General features: G+C 40.1%; 1 protein-coding gene across 1 annotated transcript; it reads left to right on the top strand.

The window, feature by feature from the left end:
• The first annotated feature begins 102 nt into the window (after positions 1–102).
• LOC140929270 (26S proteasome non-ATPase regulatory subunit 3-like) lies at positions 103–20,596 on the top strand. The gene is made up of 16 exons (XM_073379074.1): positions 103–301; positions 2,424–2,573; positions 3,188–3,228; positions 4,048–4,185; positions 4,731–4,867; positions 5,811–5,865; positions 6,160–6,216; positions 6,829–6,907; positions 7,904–8,007; positions 9,426–9,540; positions 9,978–10,071; positions 16,992–17,121; positions 17,864–17,926; positions 18,605–18,697; positions 19,247–19,297; positions 20,427–20,596. The coding sequence occupies exons 1-16, from the start codon at positions 190–192 to the stop codon at positions 20,499–20,501; spliced, it is 1,494 nt and encodes a 497-aa protein (XP_073235175.1). The 5' UTR covers positions 103–189; the 3' UTR covers positions 20,502–20,596.
• Positions 20,597–20,738: the final 142 nt, after the last annotated feature.

Here is a 20,738-nt window from a genome sequence, read left to right as displayed (position 1 = left end):
GAGCACACGCGCGTAGGAGGCCGCCATTTTTTGGAGCCGTCGGCTTCCTTTGTGTCAGTCAGCGGCAATTCGTTGAGCATGCGCAGTTCTATGCAGTGTCATGGCCGGCGAATAGAGCGTGTGTGAAAGGAAGAATAAACGGAAAATAAAGGACATAAAGAGCCAAGTTGTTGTTAAGAAACAGTCAAAATGAAAAAAGAAGACGTAGAAATGAAGGAGGCCTCCCAGAAAAACGGTACAGAGTCTGAAGAACCAGTAGCTGAAGTTTCCAAAGAGGAGAAAGAGAGGCTTGCTTTAGAAGGTAGGGTGTAATTTCTTTGGCTTGTTGTAAAGATTGCAGATCTCCTTGTGATAGCGGTTCGTGTTTTAAAAGAAATGATTATGAATTTGAGAGCCTTGATTATCTTTTGTAGTATCGAGACAACGATAAGATTTCCGTGTAACACCATACATTTATTATGTATATACCTGCTTCGACTCTATTCATATATATTAAACTATTTGTGACGAAAACCATGAAATTGCGGCATACATAATAAATGTATGGGATTATACGAAAACCTTACCCAGTAAACTCTTTGTGTCGAAAAATCAAAACTAAATTCTTCCCACCTACACTGTGTTGTCAAAGTGTATGGTAATTTCCACAATTTTTAAATCTTGACGATCAATGGAAGTCTGACTCATCTAATTGAAGACTATAAAGGCTAAAGCCTGGTTTTCATTTGTTGGGAAAATCCTGGATGGTCTGGGATTTTACTGTTTCCAGACTGTCCCAGATTTTGCCGACTATTGAAAACTCGAAATCCTAGATAACCCCGATGGTCTGAGATGGTTGGTGACTAATCTGGAGAATCGGTAGCATTTCTATTTTTCTGATACATCCCAGATTTCTGCAATGGTCGGCAATCATTCCTGACAAATGAAAACTTAAATTTGTACTATCAGGGACGTCGGCGATGGAATTAGCTCATTACCAATCTTCTAAATTGCTGGGGTATAGTCCCTCTATCACATCCGATATATCAGCAGAATCTGGGATGGTAAGCAAAAAGTTAAATCCCAGATCGCCTGGGATTTTCCTGACAAATGAAAACCAGGCTTAAGAAGTTACCTGGATATTAACAAAATTTTACAACATACAGCTGTAGTAATGTCATGGGCAACAAGGACCATAGGACAAAATGAACAAACCAGTGTAAAGTACTGTACATGTCCATATGAGCAACTCTAGATTGATCTTAAGATGTGTCTTAATGCAGGTCTGGATTGCAGACATGATTTAACTTTGGTTAGCCACATCTGTAAAGCAACACTAATATCCTTGTTCTGGGCTCCCAACAGACTCAACAATTTACCTGAAGTGTGTTTTGAATTTCCTTTCATCTTGATCGGCAAATTGACAATGGCATTTTTAACAGGCCAATCATGATACATATTCAAATCCTGGTACACAGGTAGGGGCTAAGAACAAGGATTTTGGGGCTATTTCACAAACGGACTTGCCGTGCAGACTATCTTAATGCCTGATTGATTCAATGAAAGCTAGACTTGTTACAATTTGACCTCTTATCAGTTCTTTAAAGCGGGCGAGGCAAGCTCCAATGAGGTTGCGCCGCAACTTAGGGAGCGGTGAAGTTGAGAGGTCAACTTCTTTCACCTGAATGGATTTGAATCATATTTTAAATTCACATGGGAAAAATAATTGACATATCCTGTGTCAGGAGAGGCATCAAATTTCACTCAATCTCGCATTGGTCAATTGTCATGATGTCACCAGTGGAATTTTTGACCGATGAATTTTGTGCCAAACAGGTGTGAAAAGTCCTTTAAAATGGCATAACCAACCAGGAAAAAAATAAGGACTCCTACAAAGTCTCAAAGAAGGCTTTAAATTACTTAAGCTATTCTTATTTTTCTTAGTTTCTCTTTCATTTTTAACATGGAAATTTTTTCAGACAATCTGCACTGAGACATTTTTTTTAGCTATTATCGGAGAGGGGGTTGCAAATGACAAACCATATCCTTTATAGTTGGGAAGGGGGTAACTAGAGGTAGCACAACTCCCTCTGTGGATTGGAGGGTCTTAGCTGTGTACAATACAATAGTTTTGACTATTCCTTTAAGATCTGTTTTTGGTACAGTAGAACATCAATATAACAAACCTCTATATAATGAAGTCCTCGGCATAACAAACAACTATTTTTCTTTGCCCCGGTTATCGTAAAATATACGGATAAAACCACGATATTATGAAACCTCGTTATAGCGAACAATTTGCCAGTCCGTTGGCCCTTTGTTATATTTTTTGGGTTCCACTGTACTCCCAAGTCGCATGTACACAGTCAGAAGATTTTTTTCTGGTATGTTCTACTAACGAAAATGTGCTAGTTTAACCTTTTACATGTACGTGTATTGTGCAGACTTGAAAGAACAAGTGAAGTACATAGAGAAGTCAGTGTCATCAAAAGAATCCCGTTTCTTAACTCGTGTGCTGAGGTCCATTCCAGCGACAAGGAAAAAGCTGACTCATCCAATCCTACGAAAGCTCATTTGTGGATTCTTTCCTAATTGTAAGTGCTGGTAATTCTACATTCTCTCAGATTAATTGGATAGTGGCTGTACTATGAGTGAGAGAACCAAGTGTGTGAACCATTGATTCTCTTGTATGCAAATTTATTTTATTCTATGCCGATTTTGTGGCTGTTAAAATGCAGGCGCTGATTTGCTGCTCTTTAGAAAACAGCTGGTATTCTTCAGGAGTACAGACCTAGAATATTAAACAATTATGTAAAAAAGTAGGATGCTGAGCAATTTTGCTGACAAAACCCAGCACATTGCCAAATTTTCTTGATTAATCATGACTTACGTCCCTCATGCCCTTAGAACATGCGACTATCGAGCTTCTTCAAACCGGAGAAAATGCCCCACTAAGCAAAGTTGTCATAGTGAATAACAAAAGAAAAATCTTTTACTGCCTGATGCATCTGAACTGACTCAGATGACGAGCTCGATGACGAGCCTTGCCTGCACTGTACTTTTTATATCATAGTCGCTAATGATCCCAGTTTTCCAGTAACCTAGAGCTACAATCAGTTGTGTCCAGGCAACAGTTTTTCACCTGGCTCTGTGTGATTGTTCTGAGTGCATAACCTTATTGATGGTTTTTCACACTTCTTGTTAATAGCATCTGTTACAAGAGATGCCTTACTTGCATTTTTAGATGAGGTAGGTGTGTTTGTATTTCTGGATGAGGTAATTACCTGGGAGTGGGCTACTTAAGGACATTTTATATAAATAAAAGATTTAAGCTGTGAAAGGCATTTTGGGGTTGAAAATAAACTGTTTGAGGACTTAATTTTCAATGAGGAGGAAGTAGGGGGTGCATGTATTTTACAATGTCAATATTTTCTGGCAGTTTTTAAAAAATAGTTTGTCAGAGGTTTTTTGGCGGGGCAGTGGGATGGTAAAGATGGCAAAACCCAGTTAATTATACAGTCAAACCCCCACTTTATGGGCACCTGCTTGATACCAACACCTCAACATTTTGCCCCTGGAAAATGGTAAAAAGTCTTGAGTTTTTTTCGAAGCTAAAACAAGTGCTTTATAGGTGAATTTTTTTAAAATTTTGGTCAGATCTTATCCAATCTCGCCTATACGTTTGTAGTGCATCATGAAAAAAGTTTTGTTCCTGCCTTTTTGAAGGTCTCTGTTAATCACTTGTTTGATAACCTTGAGTCTGGAAAAATAAATTATTGAACATTTTGGAAAAAGTCTGGAAAAAGTCTTGAATTTTGGATCCAAAAATCTGTGCGAACCCTGCTTACACTTTCTCTAAATTCCATCCGCTTAATAAGGACACCCTATTAATGCGGAGATTGAGGGGTCCATTAGAAAGTGTCTATAGTAATGTACATTTCTATCAATTAACTTAACTTGCATGCTTGAAATAGTACTTTAAGAAGACTCTTTGTTATCAATCCCACAGCTGTAATCAAGGTATCTTTTTCCTTTCTTGATCTATTAAAATCATTAACATCTTTTCAGCCAATGGAGTCTGAAGTCTCAACACCATTCAGACCTCGCAGTGCCAGGCTAATAGCAGCTGCTTCGCTCCCAGAAGTTGAATTCTATTTTCATCTGTTAGTGTTGATTCACCTCATTGACACAGAGTGTTACAATGAGGTAGGTCAAAGTTCTTTATGATTTCTTACAGTGCATTTAATTCTGGATCACATTGTGATGTTTCACCTAGATTAGCAAATGTTACCTGGGGACCAGTCTTTTTGTTTCTTGTATTTGCAAATATTTTTGTAATAAAGTTGAAGCTGAAGTACATATTATGGTGATCACTAATTTGGATCATCGAGAGATTGTAACAGTTGTACATAACAGTGGTTGGCATCGTGGAGTGTCTTAAACTATGTAGGGAAACAATGAGTTCAAGTTAGCAGGGCTTTGCGTGATTGGGGTCGATTGAATATTCAATTTGCCAGGTTAATAATAGATAGTTAACTGATTTTTCAGCTCTTCAGTTTACAATACAGTGGAAATTAAACTTATCTCAACTAATTTTTTCAGGTCTTGTCCGACACCATAGGGACTTTTTTGCTGTGGTTTTTGCCCCCTTTTGATCATTCCTGTCACTTTTGTTGTTTGTTGTTTGTCATGTTATTGCAATACAACTTTTAAAAAATTAAAGTTCTTTTTTTTGTGTTCTTGAATTGTAGGCAGTTCAGTGTTCAGAACTGTTGATGCAGAGATCAGTGGCTCATAACAGAAGAACATTGGATCCTCTTTTGGCCAAGTGTTACTTCTACCACTCTCGAGCTTACGAACTGGTTGGCAGATTAAAGGAAATCAGAAGGTATTTCAAGAAGAAGATAAATTATACAAATTTTATATTACATAACTTGAACAGTCAAGATGACTCAAGTCTGATCAGTGTTAACTGGTCAATTCTCTCTAAATAAGTTTACTCCTAATGGTGGCAAAAATAAGATTCAACCAAGCCATCTCAGTCATTCCAGTCATCGCGTTCATCCTGGTCATCCTAGCCATCTTAGTCATCCCAGTTATCCCAGTCATCCTGCTCATCCCAGTCATCGAAGTCATCACAGTCATCGTACGGTAGTCATCTCAGTCACCCTGGGTCATCCTGGTTATTCCAGTCATCCTGGTCATCGCGGTCATTCTGGTCATCCCAGATATCTTAGTCACCTCAGTCATCCCAGTCGTCTTAGTCACCTTGTTCATCCCAGTCATTCCAGTCCTTTGCTGGACTTGTCAGTTAGCAAATGAAATTGGCTTTTTCAAAGGGTTTTTGCTGAAAAATCATCTCCTTCCTCAGCGTGCAAAGAAAGTAATGTCTGATAGCCTTGGGCAAGTGGATTTTGCTATTGGGCAGGTGAATTCTGTTTTTAACTTGCACGATGGGCAAGTAATGTTTTTTGAGCAATTCAAATAAGAGAAGAATTATTTTGCTCATCAAAAAGCTTTTGGGGCTAGTTGAAATGAAGTCTGGACTAGTAAATGCTAGCTTCAGCTTGCCTGAATGGGAAGATGTAAAAATGTTTTTCTTTGCACCCTGTTCGTGCATACTATTTAGGATTTGACTGATCTTGCTGAATAGTTTTGATTAAAATTGAAATTCTCATTATGACGGGAATGGTCTGGCCGGTCAGTTCTGACAAATGGAAAGTGCCCTAAGTCATTCCAGTCACCCTGGTCTTCTCAGTCAGTCCTCTCATTTATCTTGTATAGTTTGGGCAGTACATATCAATATGTATATTTTTTATTGTTTTTCACAGTTTTCTGCTTGCTAGACTCAGGACGGCTACTCTAAGACATGATGATGAAGGACAGGTTAGTTTGGTTTTTGCCAAGACAGTGTTGCAATAATAGTGATAATAGTAATATTTATGCCTACTATTTTTTTTTTACTGCGTAGATAATTGTAAATTATTATAAACTTACAAATATGTGTATGTTGCAGGTAGAATCTGTTTCCAGATTTAATCAGTGTTTAAACTTGCTCTAATTCATAGGATACAAAAAATTTTCTGGTTTAACCTGAGCATGGATTTTTTGTACAACAACTGTTTGAACTAAGTCATATTCATACGGTATATTTCAACTTTTTTGTTTTCTTTCTTGCAGGCCATTCTTTTGAATCTTCTTTTAAGAAACTACCTTCACTTTAATCTGTATGATCAGGTAAGCTTCTTTTGAATCTTCTTTTAAGAAACTACCTTCACTTTAATCTGTATGATCAGGTAATGAGGAACAAAAAACAGCACTTTTACCCTGTATTATATAGATATTTTCTAAAAATACCATTTTAAGTGGTCACTTGACTGAGACACTTGCATTTAAATGTTGTCAAAATGGTGAATAAGGAATGGCAAAAAGTGAAATGAGACAATTTGATGCTAAATGGATTATTGAAATACTATACATGTCATTTAATAGGGTAACAAGTTTTACAAAATTATCTATCATCTTTTTTTTGTAATTTTTTTTTATTTTCCAATGATTTCTTTCATTTTTTCTATTCCTAAATTCCCAAAATGTCTCCATTTGGCAATTTCATATCACACTCTTTTCTTTTGTTTATGTACTACAATGGAGGTAAAAAATGATGGAGCAGTTAACACGATATGAGTAAAACTGGCTACATTCCAACTCCCTGCCTGAATTTTGAGCAATTACATTGTTTACATCATTGCAAAATCTTATATCACAAAAGCTATCTTGTTTGCAATCAATTTCTTACTAATATTTAACCACAAAGTAATTAACTCTTGTCACATCTTTTCTGATATTTAGGCAGAGAAATTGGTATCCAAGTCCTCATTTCCAGAATCAGCTACTACAAATGAATGGGCCAGATTTTTGTATTACACAGGTTAGTTAAAGAGAACTATTTTTTTTCTCTTTCCTTTGACAGATCTCACACTAATTTATTATATTTTAGGATTTTTTTTTTGGTATTGTGGAAACCATTGTTGGTTCGCTTGTGTTGTGGCATGGGTCTTATTCACTGTATTTTCAATCTTTTGTATTATGTTATTTGGTGATTGCACACATCCACAACACCAGGAGATTACCCAATTTTTAGATCAATGTGTGATCCTTAAGAGGTTGTGCCCCCAGGATTGTTGATCGGTGACCAAGGTGAAACACATCATCTCACCTTTAAAGTGAAAATGGAGCTGCAGTGGACACTCTGTAAATTGTTATTTAGTGTTTTGGTGTGATTACAATTTTACCCAAGAGGATCGTGGCTCTCCTTTATGTTACTATTGTTGCTGATGGCAAGTCATTTAAACTTGGGTTAGTTTTAACATGGAGGTTTTCACATATTAAATTTTTTGGATTTCACTTGGAGGATAACTTTCAATATATTGTGACCAGCAGAACTGGCATTCTAAAGTAACCTAAGATACAGTAAAATCTCATTTAGTTACAAAGCGTAATCAGTATGTTAATATTGGGTGAATTATATTTTATTTTAATTGTTTAATTCCCAAGAGTGACCAACATCAATTTTCTCCTAACAATATCGGTACATCATCAAGAGGAAGGATACAAGAGTCAATAAAATGATCTCCTAAGGGAAAATACTCCGATCTTTTAACAAATTCGCTCAACTAATTTTTAAAGGGATGTATGGGGATCAGTCTGGAGAATTTGTATGTCAATATTGCAATTAATTTTTTATTTAAGTTAATTTTCATTTTTTCATTGTTTTAAATTTAATAGCATACATTACCATACCTAAAAACAATGGAAAAATAAAACTTAACTGAAATAAAAAATTAACCACAACCTTAATATTGAGGCTTTTGTCTCACCACACTGAGACACCTTGTGGTTTTCTAATTGTTCTTTTTACTTGTAGGTATAATCAAGGCCATTCAACTGGACTACTCAGAGGCACATAAGAATCTTCTGCAAGCAATAAGAAAGGCACCACAACAATATGCCTATGGTTTCAAGCAAACCGTAAGTACATGTAGTAAGTAGATCATGACAACGGAGGACAGTCAACTCCCAATAACTTGAACCTTCTTGAAAAATCAAAAAAAGTTTGAGTTATCGCAAGTTCGAGTTACCAGGAGTTTAAAGCAAATATTAACCGGAAGTAAACAAAATAAGCAAAAAGATGAGGAAATGCAAGTGTCATGCACACGCAGTTCAAAGAGATGGACACTGAATTTGAACTGAAGTGAACAAAAAAGTAACGAAAAAGAATTGACACGGTTGTTTTGAAATAAATTCAGTGGTTCGGACTTCTGTACAGTGGTACATCGTTTTTTTTGTCTGACTTGTCATGACTTGCTTAAAACATGGTTTGAGTTATTGAGGGTAAAATTGTATAGAAATAATCTAAAGGGAAACAAAAATTACTTCGAGTTAGCAGGAGTTTCAAGTTATCGAGGGTTTGAGTTACTGAGGGTAAGATTACAGTAAATGTGTGAAGGAAATCCAGGGGAAATCGACTTTGGTTCAAGTTAGCACAAGGTTCGAGTTAGCGAGGGTTCGAGTTATCGGAAGTCAACTGTACTCCAGAAGCTTCAGCAGGCAGCAAAAGTTGCCATGTACACTGTAGTTGCCATGGAAGTGCTGGTTGCTTAAACAAAATAATTTTTTTAAAAGAAGGAAAAAATTGTTGGTATTTGTTTCTCATTTACTGTTTTATACACCTGGGTGAAGAGAGACAAAGTGGAGTAAAATTCCTTATCCAAGGAAACAACATGACCGGCGAGACTTGAACACCAGACCTCCAGATCTGGAGTTCGAGGTGTTAACTGCTCTGCCACAGATGCCTTTGATCGCAATTCATTGTAGATACTTCAAAATTATATGCCTCAAATGCACACTACCGTCCAACCCCGTTAATACAGTCACCAATGGGCCAAAAACTTTGGCTGTATTTACAGGTGACCTTATTAACAAGGGTTTTTTTGCAAGAAAATGTAGGGTCATTTTGCCAGGGACCAAAAAAAGTGACCGTAATAATGAGGTGATCGATTACTGCCGTAAGGTAGGGTTCCACTGTAGTTGCATCCTGGCTTTTCTTTTAAAATCTGTTAAGTTAATTATCCAAGCAAGCCTGCATGCAAATCAGTTATTATAAAAGCATTTAAGCAGCATGAAACAGAATTCCTTCAAATTTTTTTGTGTAAAACAATAAAAATATATTTATTTCCATTTTTAATATTTAAAAATATTTATTCCATTTTATTTCCATTTTTTAACCAAAAGTTGATTTGTTTGGCTTGTGGTGCTATTTTCAACATTTTTGGTGATGATTTCCAAGGGTGGCCCGAAACAGCTTTTCACTGTCCTGTTAAGCTATTAAATAAAATACAAAATACCTAACAGAAAATTCATATCTTGTTGGCCTATCTTTTCCATAGGCACAGAAGTTTGCCATTGTTGTTCAACTACTCCTTGGAGAAATACCTGACAGAGCAACATTTAGAGAGCCTTCCCTAAGGAAAACACTAGTACCATACTTCCAGCTAACGCAAGGTTGGTGTTTACCCTGTTATGACAATTGAGGAGAAAAGTTGTCTTAAAAATATAACGTTAATAATTAAAATTAAAAATGAACTGTACAGAAGTTACTTGGAAAGGTTTCTGGATGGAGGAGGGGAGAAAAAAAATGAAGAATAATACCAATAAAGGAACAAAAATTAGATTTAAAATCTCCCCTTGTCAGAGTGCATGAAGTGTTAAGCTGATGATGTGTACTTTGGGTGGGGAGAGACAGAAATATTGCATTATATGAAGTATCGTCCAGACAGTAGAATGTTTTCATACTGTCTTTTTCACTTATGCTTACAAATACTTGTTCTTACTGGAAATATTTTCACCATGGAACAAGTTATTTTGAAATAAAGTTACTTTAGTCCCTAAAAAGATAGATTGTGTTTTGACTTAAGTTTGTCATCACTTTTTTCCAACAGCTGTGTTAAATGGTGACTTGAAGCTTTTCAACCAAGTGATTGACAAATACAAGGAGAAGTTTTTGTCAGAGAAGACATATACACTAATCGTCAGGTTAAATTTTGCATCTTTGTTTTCCACATTATGCTGGTCAGAAGCATTCTGGACAAAAGACATTTCGAGTCTCGCGTCACGCAATCGCACGCGTGAGTTTTTAGTGATCAGATTTCATTTTTTTGATTGACAGTTACTCTGATTTTGTAATTCACACGCGGTCGGGTTTTTGTTGTTGTCATGAGTTGTTATCAGAACATGTAAGTTTTAGGAGCCGTAAAATTAAAACCGTGAGTTTATTTAACCGACGAGATATCGTTTGTTGTCTTCGCAACATTTTTTGGCGACTACGACGGGAGAAACCGAGAGACCGTTTTGAAGAGTTACCGGGAGATTCATTCACCGTACGCAAGCACTGTGGTAAGCTTGAATTTTTGATTTGTGATTTCGCCGCTCAAGATGAATGCCGATGCAGAAGAAACTGGCGGTGAAAATGGTCCGGGAACCGAACAGACCGAAAACAAGGACGATGAAGAGAAACTGGAAAGAGAGAAAGTGTTATTGGATCTGAAAAAACAAAAGAGACTACGAAAAACCGAGATGACAAAAATTCGCCATCACATGGAGAAGCTTTGCATCACGCCGAAGGATTCGCCGAAGGACGTAGGCGCTATTGAGAAAGATATTGAGCAACTTTGGTCGCTTCTGGAAAGCACACTGGAAATACTGGATGAACTGTGTGTTGTTTATTTGAAAAATGGAGAGGAAGCAAATAAACAGGCGTCTATGGAAGAAGGAAAAACGCTGGAATCGGAAATTCAAGCCGCAATTGAAAAGGCACACGAGGCCGTGAAATCACACGCTCAAATTTCTGTCGCGACTGCTTCGCACAGTGAATTTGTCGCTCATTCAAGTCCGCCGATCGTTTTGCAGGGTTCGCTCAACCCAGTTTTGCCTCCAACGCCTTCCCAAAATTCGCACAGCAGTCAAGGAGAAATAAACGTTCCTGAAAGCCCGCAAATCAGTCATTCCGCGAATCATCGCCTGAAGCCATTGAAAGTACCGACGTATGGTGGAGACAAGACGAAATTTGAGGAGTTTTGGGGCTTGTTTGAAAGTCTGGTGGACCAGTCCAAAGAATCAGTCAACCTAAAAATGGCGAGATTGAGGCAGAGCTTGTCCGGCAGCGCGCTGGAAGCGATTCGAGGGCTTGGGGTGTCAGAACCAGAATATGAAGAGGCAAAGGAAATCTTGATAGCCAAGTTCGGCGGTCAGCGGCGGCAACTGCAGGCCTACATGGACCAGCTGGAAAAAATGCCCAAAATGGGAAACAACGACATTCAAGGATTTGAAAAGTTTGCAGATTTAATACGTATTACTGTGGTTAAGCTTAGGGCCGAGGGGCGCGATGGAGAGCTTGGAGAAGGAACACTTCATAGCCTGTTAGTGAAAAAGCTCGCGGAAGTTCAAGTACAAGGGTACAGCCGTTGGCTACAGAAACAGAGCCGGGAGCGATCTGTTGTAAGTTTGAGGGATTGGCTTAAGGAAGAAGTACACATCCGCGTTGAAGCTAAGGAGATGGCGCATGGCTTATCGGTTACAGAGAAATCTGATGGATGGCAACATTCAAATCGAAATCCAAACAATCGAAACAGGCCCAGAAATTTTCACGTCAGATCAGATTTCGCCAGGAGACCACCAGGCTCAGGCCAGCCTACCCGAAAACCGCCGTGTCCGTGCTGTGGTTCCCCGAATCATGGAGTATGGGCCTGCTTGGTTTTCCAACAGAAAAGTTACGATGACAAATGGACACTGGCTAAAGAAAAACGATTGTGTTTCCGGTGTTTAGGTGATGATCACCAGGGAAAGTTCTGTACGAAGTCACAAACCTGCCAAATCAACGGTTGCCGGGGAAATCACCACCGTCTCTTGCATGAGAATCCGCCTGCCACGAACCCACCCATGGGGACTGCTCAACCAATGATCAGCTCTAACAGCTACCCGTCATTTACTCCATGGGAGGGGGCAGTCGGCCCCGTTTTATCACCCGAGGGTGAGGACAGTCGTGCCTCGCGAGCGATGACTACTCACAACCCGAGAAGCCCAAAAGAAGCCTACTCACTGCGTACCGTTCCCGTGTGGGTGAAGGCACAAGGAAAAAAGCTTAAAGTGAATGCAATCCTAGATGATGCCTCAAACGAGACATTCTTGAACGAAGAAGTGGCCGGAGCCCTTGGACTAAAGGAGTCTTATCAAACCGTGAAAGTTCATGTATTGAACAATTCTGTAGAGACGTTTCAGACTATGCCGTTAAAAGTAGAGATCGAAAGTGTTAATGGTCAGTTTACAAAGGAAATTGAAGTTAAGACCTGTCCCCGCAATGTCACTGGAAATTACCAAGTGGAGAATTGGAATGCGAATAAAGGCAAGTGGCCTCACCTTGCACAGTGCGACTTCGCGTCACCAGCAAAAGACGGCTTGGTAGATTTGTTGATCGGTGTTGATAATGCTGACTTGCATTACTCGTTTGCTGATGTACGTGGAAAGGTGGGTGAACCGGTGGCGCGCTTGGGTCCGCTTGGGTGGACTTGTATCGGACCTCCAGATGGTAGAGCGGAGACTGGAACAAGAACGCATACAATTCGAACACTGTTTACAAGGGATGTAGGGCCGGTTAGTGTAGCAGGTGGTTGTTGTGATTTAGATGGAACGCTTAGGAGGTTTTGGGAGATCGAGAGTTATGGAACTGAGCTAAATGACCGAGTCGTGTGTACTGCAGAAGAGAGATTGGCCTTAGAAAGGGTTAGCAGCTCAGTCTGCTACAACGGTGAGAGATACAGTGTTGCTGTGCCGTGGAAAGGACAGAGGCCTCAACTTCCCGATAATCGTCAGATGGCAGAATCCCGTCTTCTCAGCACAGAGAAAAACCTAAAAAAGAGAGAATTTGTTGAGAGAGAGTATAAGAAGACCATCGAGACTTATGTGGAGAAGGGGTACCTGCGTAAAGTCCCAGAAAATGAAGCACCGCCCCCTGAAGTTTGGTACCTACCACACTTTCCGATTGTTAGGATGAGCAAGTCTACAACCAAAGTAAGGATAGTCTTTGACTGTTCCGCCAAATACAAAGGAATCGCTCTTAATGATGTCATTCATGCTGGGCCGAAACTTCAGAGAGAACTCTTTGATGTTCTGATCCGCTTCCGCCGTAACCCGGTTGCCCTTGTCTGTGACATTCAAGAGATGTACCTCCAAATAGAAATTGAGTCTGAAGACCGACCGTTGTTTCGAATCCTGTGGCGAGACGGAGAAACAGGCCGCAACCCAGATGTGTATGAATTCTCTAGAGTTGTTTTCGGGAAGAACTCAGCTCCCTTCGAAGCCCAATTCATCGCCCAGGAGAATGCCAGGCGGCACCAAACCGAGTTCCCATTAGCTGCAGAAACTGTCCTTCAGTCCACCTACATGGATGATTCGTTAGACAGTGTTGAGGAGGACGAGAAAGGAGTCGACCTGTATCACCAGCTTAATGCATTGTGGGCAAAAGCAGGCATGCACGCCCGAAAATGGGTGTCGAATTCAGCAACGGTGATGGCAGCCATACCCGAGGAGGACCGAGCCACAGAAGTGGACATAAAAGACAGTAAGGATACAGTAACGACAACGCTTGGCTTACAGTGGAACAGCACCGATGATTTATTGGCCGTGCCTGCAACACCCGTGACCGAGGGCTACCCAATTACTAAGAGGAGTGTTTTGAAGAAAATTGCAACTGTTTTTGACCCGCTTGGCCTGATAAGCCCTTTCGTCGTACAAGCGAAGATTATGCTCCAAGAACTGTGGAATCGTGGCTATGACTGGGATGAGGAGGTTCAGGACGAAGTGGCTAATCGTCTTCAGGTCTGGTTCTCACAGCTGTCATGCCTAGAAAAGGTCAAGATTCCACGGTGTCTGCAAAACCAGCAACCAGTCAAGTCGAAGGAGGTGGTGACCTTTGTTGATGCCTCAACACAGGCCTATGGAGCTGCCTCCTACTTACGCTGCGAGTATGAAGATGGTACCGTGTCCGCACAGCTGATAGCTTCTAAGAGTAAGGTTGCCCCGCTTACCCCCATGACCGTGCCAAGGCTGGAATTAATGGGAGCCATAGTGGGTTTAAGGTTAACCCAGTCCGTGTCCAGAGTCCTGGAACTACCCGTGAAAGCAGCGTCGTTATTTTCCGACAGTACAGACGTGCTATGGTGGATTCGTGGAAGAGGCCGAGACTTTCGACCCTTTGTGGCAAACCGTATTGGGGAGATACAGATTAGTACTGAACCGGTACAGTGGCAACATGTCTCCACCGACAAAAATCCTGCAGACCTGTGTTCCCGAGGAACGAGCCCAGCTGAGCTTGCTAAATCCGAACTATGGTGGAATGGCCCGGAATGGCTGATGAAGGAGAAAAGTGAGTGGCCTAAGATGGAGTTAGCCGAAAGCCCGAAAGTGATGCCCGAAATGAAGTCGACAACAAAACAGCAACAGGGTTCTACCACCCTCGTGACAGTGCAAGAAAACCAAGCTCAGAGGGACAAGCCAAGTCAGGGTGGCAGTGTTCCAGTCTGGAGATTGAACCCGAAACGCTTCTCAAGTTGGAGCCGACTGGTGAACCTACATGCTAGAGTAAGGAGGGCGCTCCACAACATGTCGAAGAGGGGTCCGCGACAGACCAGCAAAGCATTGTCACCGTGTGAAATAAGAGAAGCTGAGGCAGAGGTGGTGCAATCCTGTCAGCGCGAAGCATTCCCTGACGAATACAAAGCTCTAGTGACCGGGAGACCAATACTGACCAAGAGCCGACTAATGAAGTTGAATCCTGTGTTAGATGAAGAAGGCTGTATCCGTTCAAATGGAAGACTCCAGTTCGCAGAGTACCTGCCTTACGATGTGCGATTTCCAATGATACTGCCTCGAGGACATTGTGTCACGAAGCTCATTGTCAAGCATTATCATGAACAGGCTAACCATACAGCAGGAACCAACTTTGTCTTGTCCCAAATCAACCAGAAGTTTTGGATCATTGCAGCCCGGGAAGAGATCCGAGAGTGGGAGCGAGAGTGCAACATGTGCAAACGAATGCAGAGCAAGACCGCTACACAGATCATGGCACCGATTCCAGGGATCCGTCTTCGCTTTACCTTCCGTCCCTTTGACCAAACAGCCGTTGACTATGCTGGCCCCTTTACAACCGTACAAGGACGAGGTGTGCGCCGACAGAAGAGGTGGCTGTGTTTGTTTACTTGTCTGTCAACCCGTGCGGTCCATTTGGAGGTGGCTTTTGGTTTGGACACCGACAGTTTTCTGAATGCCTTTACACGCTTTACAAGTAGACGGGGAGCGCCAAAGGAAATGATAAGCGACTGTGGGACCAATTTTGTTGGAGCCGTCAACGAACTAAAAGAACTGATCAGTAAGCTGGACCAGGACAAGATTCAGCAAAGCACAGCCAATCGAGGTGTAACATGGAGATTCAACCCCCCCGGGGCACCACACTTTGGTGGCATTCACGAGGCCATGATAAAGTCGGCCAAGAAAGCTATTTACGGAGTAATCGGAACGAGTGACGTAACTGATGAAGAGTTAATTACCGCAGTGACTGGAGTGGAAGGACTGCTCAATGCACGACCGCTCACCTACCAGTCAGCCAACCCCCAGGACATTGTACCGCTGACTCCAAACCACTTCTTACACGGACAGTTGGGCGGTCAATTCGCACCTGAAACCGTTGATACCACCGAGTTCAGTCCACGAAAACGTTGGCGAAAGGTCCAGGAGATAATTTCCCAAGTCTGGAGGAGGTGGCTACAAGAGTACCTTCCTTTGTTAAGCAGAAGGCCAAAGTGGACCGAAGTGGTCAAGGATCTGAAGGTGGATGATGTTGTTCTCGTCCTGGATTCTAAACTGCCAAGAGGACGATGGCCTCTAGGACGCATCATCGAAACTTATACAGGAAGGGATGGCCACATCAGAGTCGCTAAGATCCAATGTGGCGCAAGCACCATCGTTAGACCAATTCATAAACTGGTGCCCTTGCACGAAAGTTAGAACACTGAACATTTCTCGTTGTTATAGTTTTCTGTTTCAATCTTTTATCGAACAATCACACTGATCCTTACCTCCCAGTGTGGGGAGGGGGAAATGGACAAAAGACATTTCGAGTCTCGCGTCACGCAATCGCACGCGTGAGTTTTTAGTGATCAGATTTCATTTTTTTGATTGACAGTTACTCTGATTTTGTAATTCACACGCGGTCGGGTTTTTGTTGTTGTCATGAGTTGTTATCAGAACATGTAAGTTTTAGGAGCCGTAAAATTAAAACCGTGAGTTTATTTAACCGACGAGATATCGTTTGTTGTCTTCGCAACACATTCTTATCATTCACTTGAACACTTTTGTAAGACCTGGATAAGTTTAAAGCAGACTGAGTTTCCTCTTTCCTAACTTTAACGATAAGTTATCTGTTTTGAATATGCTCATTATCAAGTGGGATTTGGTAGATTACATCAAAGGTGAAAAAAAAAGACAACAACAACAAATCAGAACAAATCCACAACGTCCTTATCAGCTGTAATTTACTCTACTGCATAAATGTAGTGTCCATCTTTTCAAAAGAATATTTAAAATAACCTTTTGACTCCTTTAAGAAATTATTAATGACAGGACAAGTCTGTAACTGCCACAAAATATGGTTAACAGCTCGAATCAGTGACAAATTTATTAAAATTGTGCAGACCTATCCTCAAATGGGGCACCCTCTCCCTGCCACTCAAATTTGGCGAGTTTGTTGTTTCTGGCAGGTAACTTGTACAGCTGCACAATAATTATTGCTAGGAGGGGGTGGGGGAAAGAAGGCTTCATTTCCCTTTTTTGAAGTTGGCAAATTGCCCAACTTAATTTATTTTGTTGCCAGTTGTAGACTTTTGTACATTATTTTGTGTTGATAGGCTGCGACACAATGTCATCAAGGCAGGAGTACGGATGATAAACTTGTCCTACTCACGCATCTCACTCTCTGATATTGCTCAGAAACTTCAGTTGGACAGTCCTGAAGATGCCGAGTTCATTGTTGCCAAGGTAAGAAATTACCATATTGCTTGAAAGGCGCAGTTTCTTGGTGTTTTTGCAGATGGCACAACTAAGCAACATAATAATATTTATTACAACCATAGTGAGTAGAGGAGACTGGTTAGGAAAGCCAGCAATTATCAAAGTTAAAAACAACAGTGCTGTAGTTTATGTTGGAAGCACCCTGACAGTTCACAATCCTTTGTTTTTTATTCACAAATTGTGACTTAATAAATTAATGCAATGTTTCTGTTGGTCAGTAAGTTCAAAATGATGGGAATGTTATTGAACCTTGTGCATGGTCAGGTCCAAAAAAGCTAACAAAAACATATAACAAAAGAGTCTCACTGGTTTCATAACCATTCCACTATAATAACTATGCTATGACAATACAACTTAAATGCGATGCAATGACCCAACAGGAAAAAGACAAATAAAAATCACTTTGCACATAGTTAGTAGAGGCTGGAGGGTGGGAGTGTGACCTTTCTTACTTCTTTTTGGTCTTTGACAAACCTATTTTTCAAGGAAAATGGATGAAATGCACCACAGACTGGTTATGTGTATATTTCAGGTCCAAGGTCTATAATTCGGTCACCTGTGAATTTCCTACAAATGTACCTTTATTGTTATTTTTTGACCTGATTAACTTTCTACGAAATCACTAACAATACCATTTTATTGTAACGATAAGCTATAGCAGCTACTAATAAATTTTTGCTAAAGGATCTGAAAACTGTGTTCTTTTCAGGCAATTCGTGATGGTGTCATTGATGCTACTATTGATCATGAGAAAGGCCATGTTCAGTCCAAGGTATAGTGAATGTCAAGAAATTTTATGTAGTGTAAGGAATTTGTGCCAAGGTAGATTGAAGTCATGTCACTTTACAATACTGGATTGCTGAGTCTTGGTGGGGGTGTGCCTCCTGGTTCACCAAATCCTGACCCTTTTTCAGACCAAAAAAAGTGATTTTCCACACCCATTTTCAGACCAGACCTCTAAAATCTATACCCGTTTTCAGACCTAGCCTTTAGGCAGAAATTATGTCATCATTGCTTAGATTAGAGCGCAAACAAAAAAATTCTTCAAATCCATTTCAAATTCCCATAATTGTCTTTTTTTCTTACTCATTTGGAATTGGAACGATAAATATGTTCATACACTACTGTAGTTCCTTCGAAAACCATACCTGATTCCAGACCAAAATGGGCAAAGTGTATGCCCATTTTCCGACCAAAACGGCGCAAAAACCATAGCCTTTGAAGTGGCACATGTTCATGGTCTCTAGGTGGTCAGATCAGTAATTTGATCTCACCATAATTCTAACTTTAAAGTCTGAACATAGATCCCTTTGCTTTGGTATTTTTAGCTGGACCTATTTGGTTTGTAACTGTTAGTAACAGCATGGAAGTTTTCTTTGTTAAATCTATTTTTTTATTTATTTGCTTTCATGGTTGTAAAAAGGTGATCTTGTTTTGATTGTTGTTGCAGGAAAATGTGGACATCTACTCCACTAATGAGCCGCAAGGAGCTTTCCACCAGCGAGTTAGCTTCTGTTTAGATCTCTACAATCAGTCTGTTAGGGTAAGTACAATATTCATCCACACACTGTTGAATTTGTTTTGTTGAAAAACAAGTTAGATTATCCCTGAGATTGTTTCAAAATTTACTGAAAACAAACAACAAGCCTGTGTAGCAAGGATATCTGTTTTCCTGTGTTTTGTCTGTTAGTTGTTTTCTTGTTTGTTTTACTTTAAAGGATGCCTAGCTTTCCGACAGTGCAAAACATGGATCAATGTGGATACCAAATTTGTATACGTCATTTGACATCTTTTTTGCTGCAATGTTGTTGTTGTGTGCACACAAAGTTTCAGTGTTATCTCTGGAAGCAGTTTTGCATGTTCCACAAACCCTTTGGAAACTTTTACCATTAAAAAGCCTTTTAACTTGAAAGTCAATGACAGGTCAAGAAAAATTGCCAAATAATAACAATTTGTGCAAAAAAAATTGTGTATTATGATCATTGACATTTAACTGATTAAATCATTATTTCAGTCATTATTTTCTGTTGTTCTTTATTAAATTTATTACTCTGTTTTTGTTTTTCTTTTGTTTTGTTTTTTTATCACACAGGCTATGCGCTTCCCACCAAAATCCTATAGCAAGGATTTGGAATCACTTGAGGTACTTTTTTATGTGGAACTACAATCTGTAAAATTTATATTCTTGAAAAATGCTTTCACCATAATGCCCTGAGCAAACGGACACAACATTGTTGGCTAATGTTGGGAGTTGTTGCATTCATTTTACACAAAGCTAAAAGTTTGACGGGTTTCAAACTTTGTGCAATAACTCCCAACAATTTGCAACAACATGCAACAGGGCGTGCAAACAGACTCAACATGTAACATCCAGCAATGTAGGGAGTTGTTGATCAACAATGTTGTGTTCGTTTACATATGGATTAAGACAGTGTTTATGAGTTGACAATAAGAGGCTGGTGTGTTAATGCACCTTCAAGTTTCTTCAAGGCAATTGCAATGACTTAACCCTTCAAGCCCCAGTGGTGACCAACATCAATTTCCTCCTAATGATATCCATACTTTGTCAAGAGATTAGGTTGTGAGCATTAATAAAATGATCAAAAGGGAAAAAATGCTTTGATCTTTTATCAAATTCTCTCAACTAATTCTTTAAGGAAATGTATGGAGATCAGTTTGGAGAATTTGTATGTAGATATTGGGGCTGAAAGGGTTCATTTTACCTTTCATTAAAGTCAAGGAACAGTAGGGGATGTATTGGACATTTTTTTGAGATGTGAAGGGCCAGAATTCAACCCACAGCTATGCTGCGTACACAAGAAATGTTGCTCCACATTTTGAGGTTGTTTGGTTTGAAACCCCACAGGTGTGATTGGAGATTTCAGCAGAAGGTGGGGTGGGTCAGAGGCCCTGGAAATCTCCACAGAGTAGTGTGAGAAGTTTGGTTTGGTGGCTTATTTGGGGGGGAGGAGGGGGGTTGGGGGTGTTGGAATATCCAGTGGAGTGGGTGGCCATGAAGATCCTTTCCATCATGTAGGTATGGAGGTCTTCTGATGCCAAACATCACTTAGAAGGAAACACGGAAAAAGAAATATTTTTATGCAGAACTGCGTTATTCTCAAGAGCCACCCCTGAATAAGCATGGCATCCACAATTTCCAAAAACTTTGCTTCTGGTATCTTCTCCCACCTTCTTCACTTGTGTTTCACAGTTCTCAACATTGTGCTAAAATTCCTGGTCAATACTATGTTGATTTTATTGTCATGTTACAGGAACAACGAGAAAGAGAGAAACAAGACCTAGAGCTTGCCAAAGAGATGGCTGAAGATGATGATGATTTTCCATAAATTCCTTCTAACTGCATTTTATTACTCGCTAATTAATTGTCAATGTATTTCTCGTTGTTCGTAACTTATGTGAATAAAAGTTTGTGTGAAAAACCGTGCTGATTTTTGTGGTTTCTTTTTTCACCAACTTTCTCCTCTTTGTTTAGCAAAGAGAGCGGCAAAAAAGCAGGTTTAGATTGGCAAGACAAGAACTTTACACGTGCATCACACTTTTTTACACATTTCTTTGCTGTCGTT

Source organism: Porites lutea, chromosome 3 (genome assembly GCF_958299795.1).
Source record: "Porites lutea chromosome 3, jaPorLute2.1, whole genome shotgun sequence".
NCBI lineage: Eukaryota > Metazoa > Cnidaria > Anthozoa > Scleractinia > Poritidae > Porites > Porites lutea.
Note: the sequence above shows the minus strand (reverse complement) of the source record. Positions and strands in the feature narration are given on the sequence as shown.

What these genes read in the sequence shown, in the direction of transcription:
- LOC140929270 (XM_073379074.1), top strand. Translation starts at nt 190, where the DNA reads ATGAAAAAAGAAGACGTAGAAATGAAGGAGGCCTCCCAGAAAAACGGT. An exon ending in ATACTTCCAGCTAACGCAAG is followed by an intron (nt 9,541 to 9,977) that starts GTTGGTGTTTAC and finishes TTTTTCCAACAG; the next exon opens with CTGTGTTAAATGGTGACTTG. An exon ending in CCGAGTTCATTGTTGCCAAG is followed by an intron (nt 17,122 to 17,863) that starts GTAAGAAATTAC and finishes TGTTCTTTTCAG; the next exon opens with GCAATTCGTGATGGTGTCAT.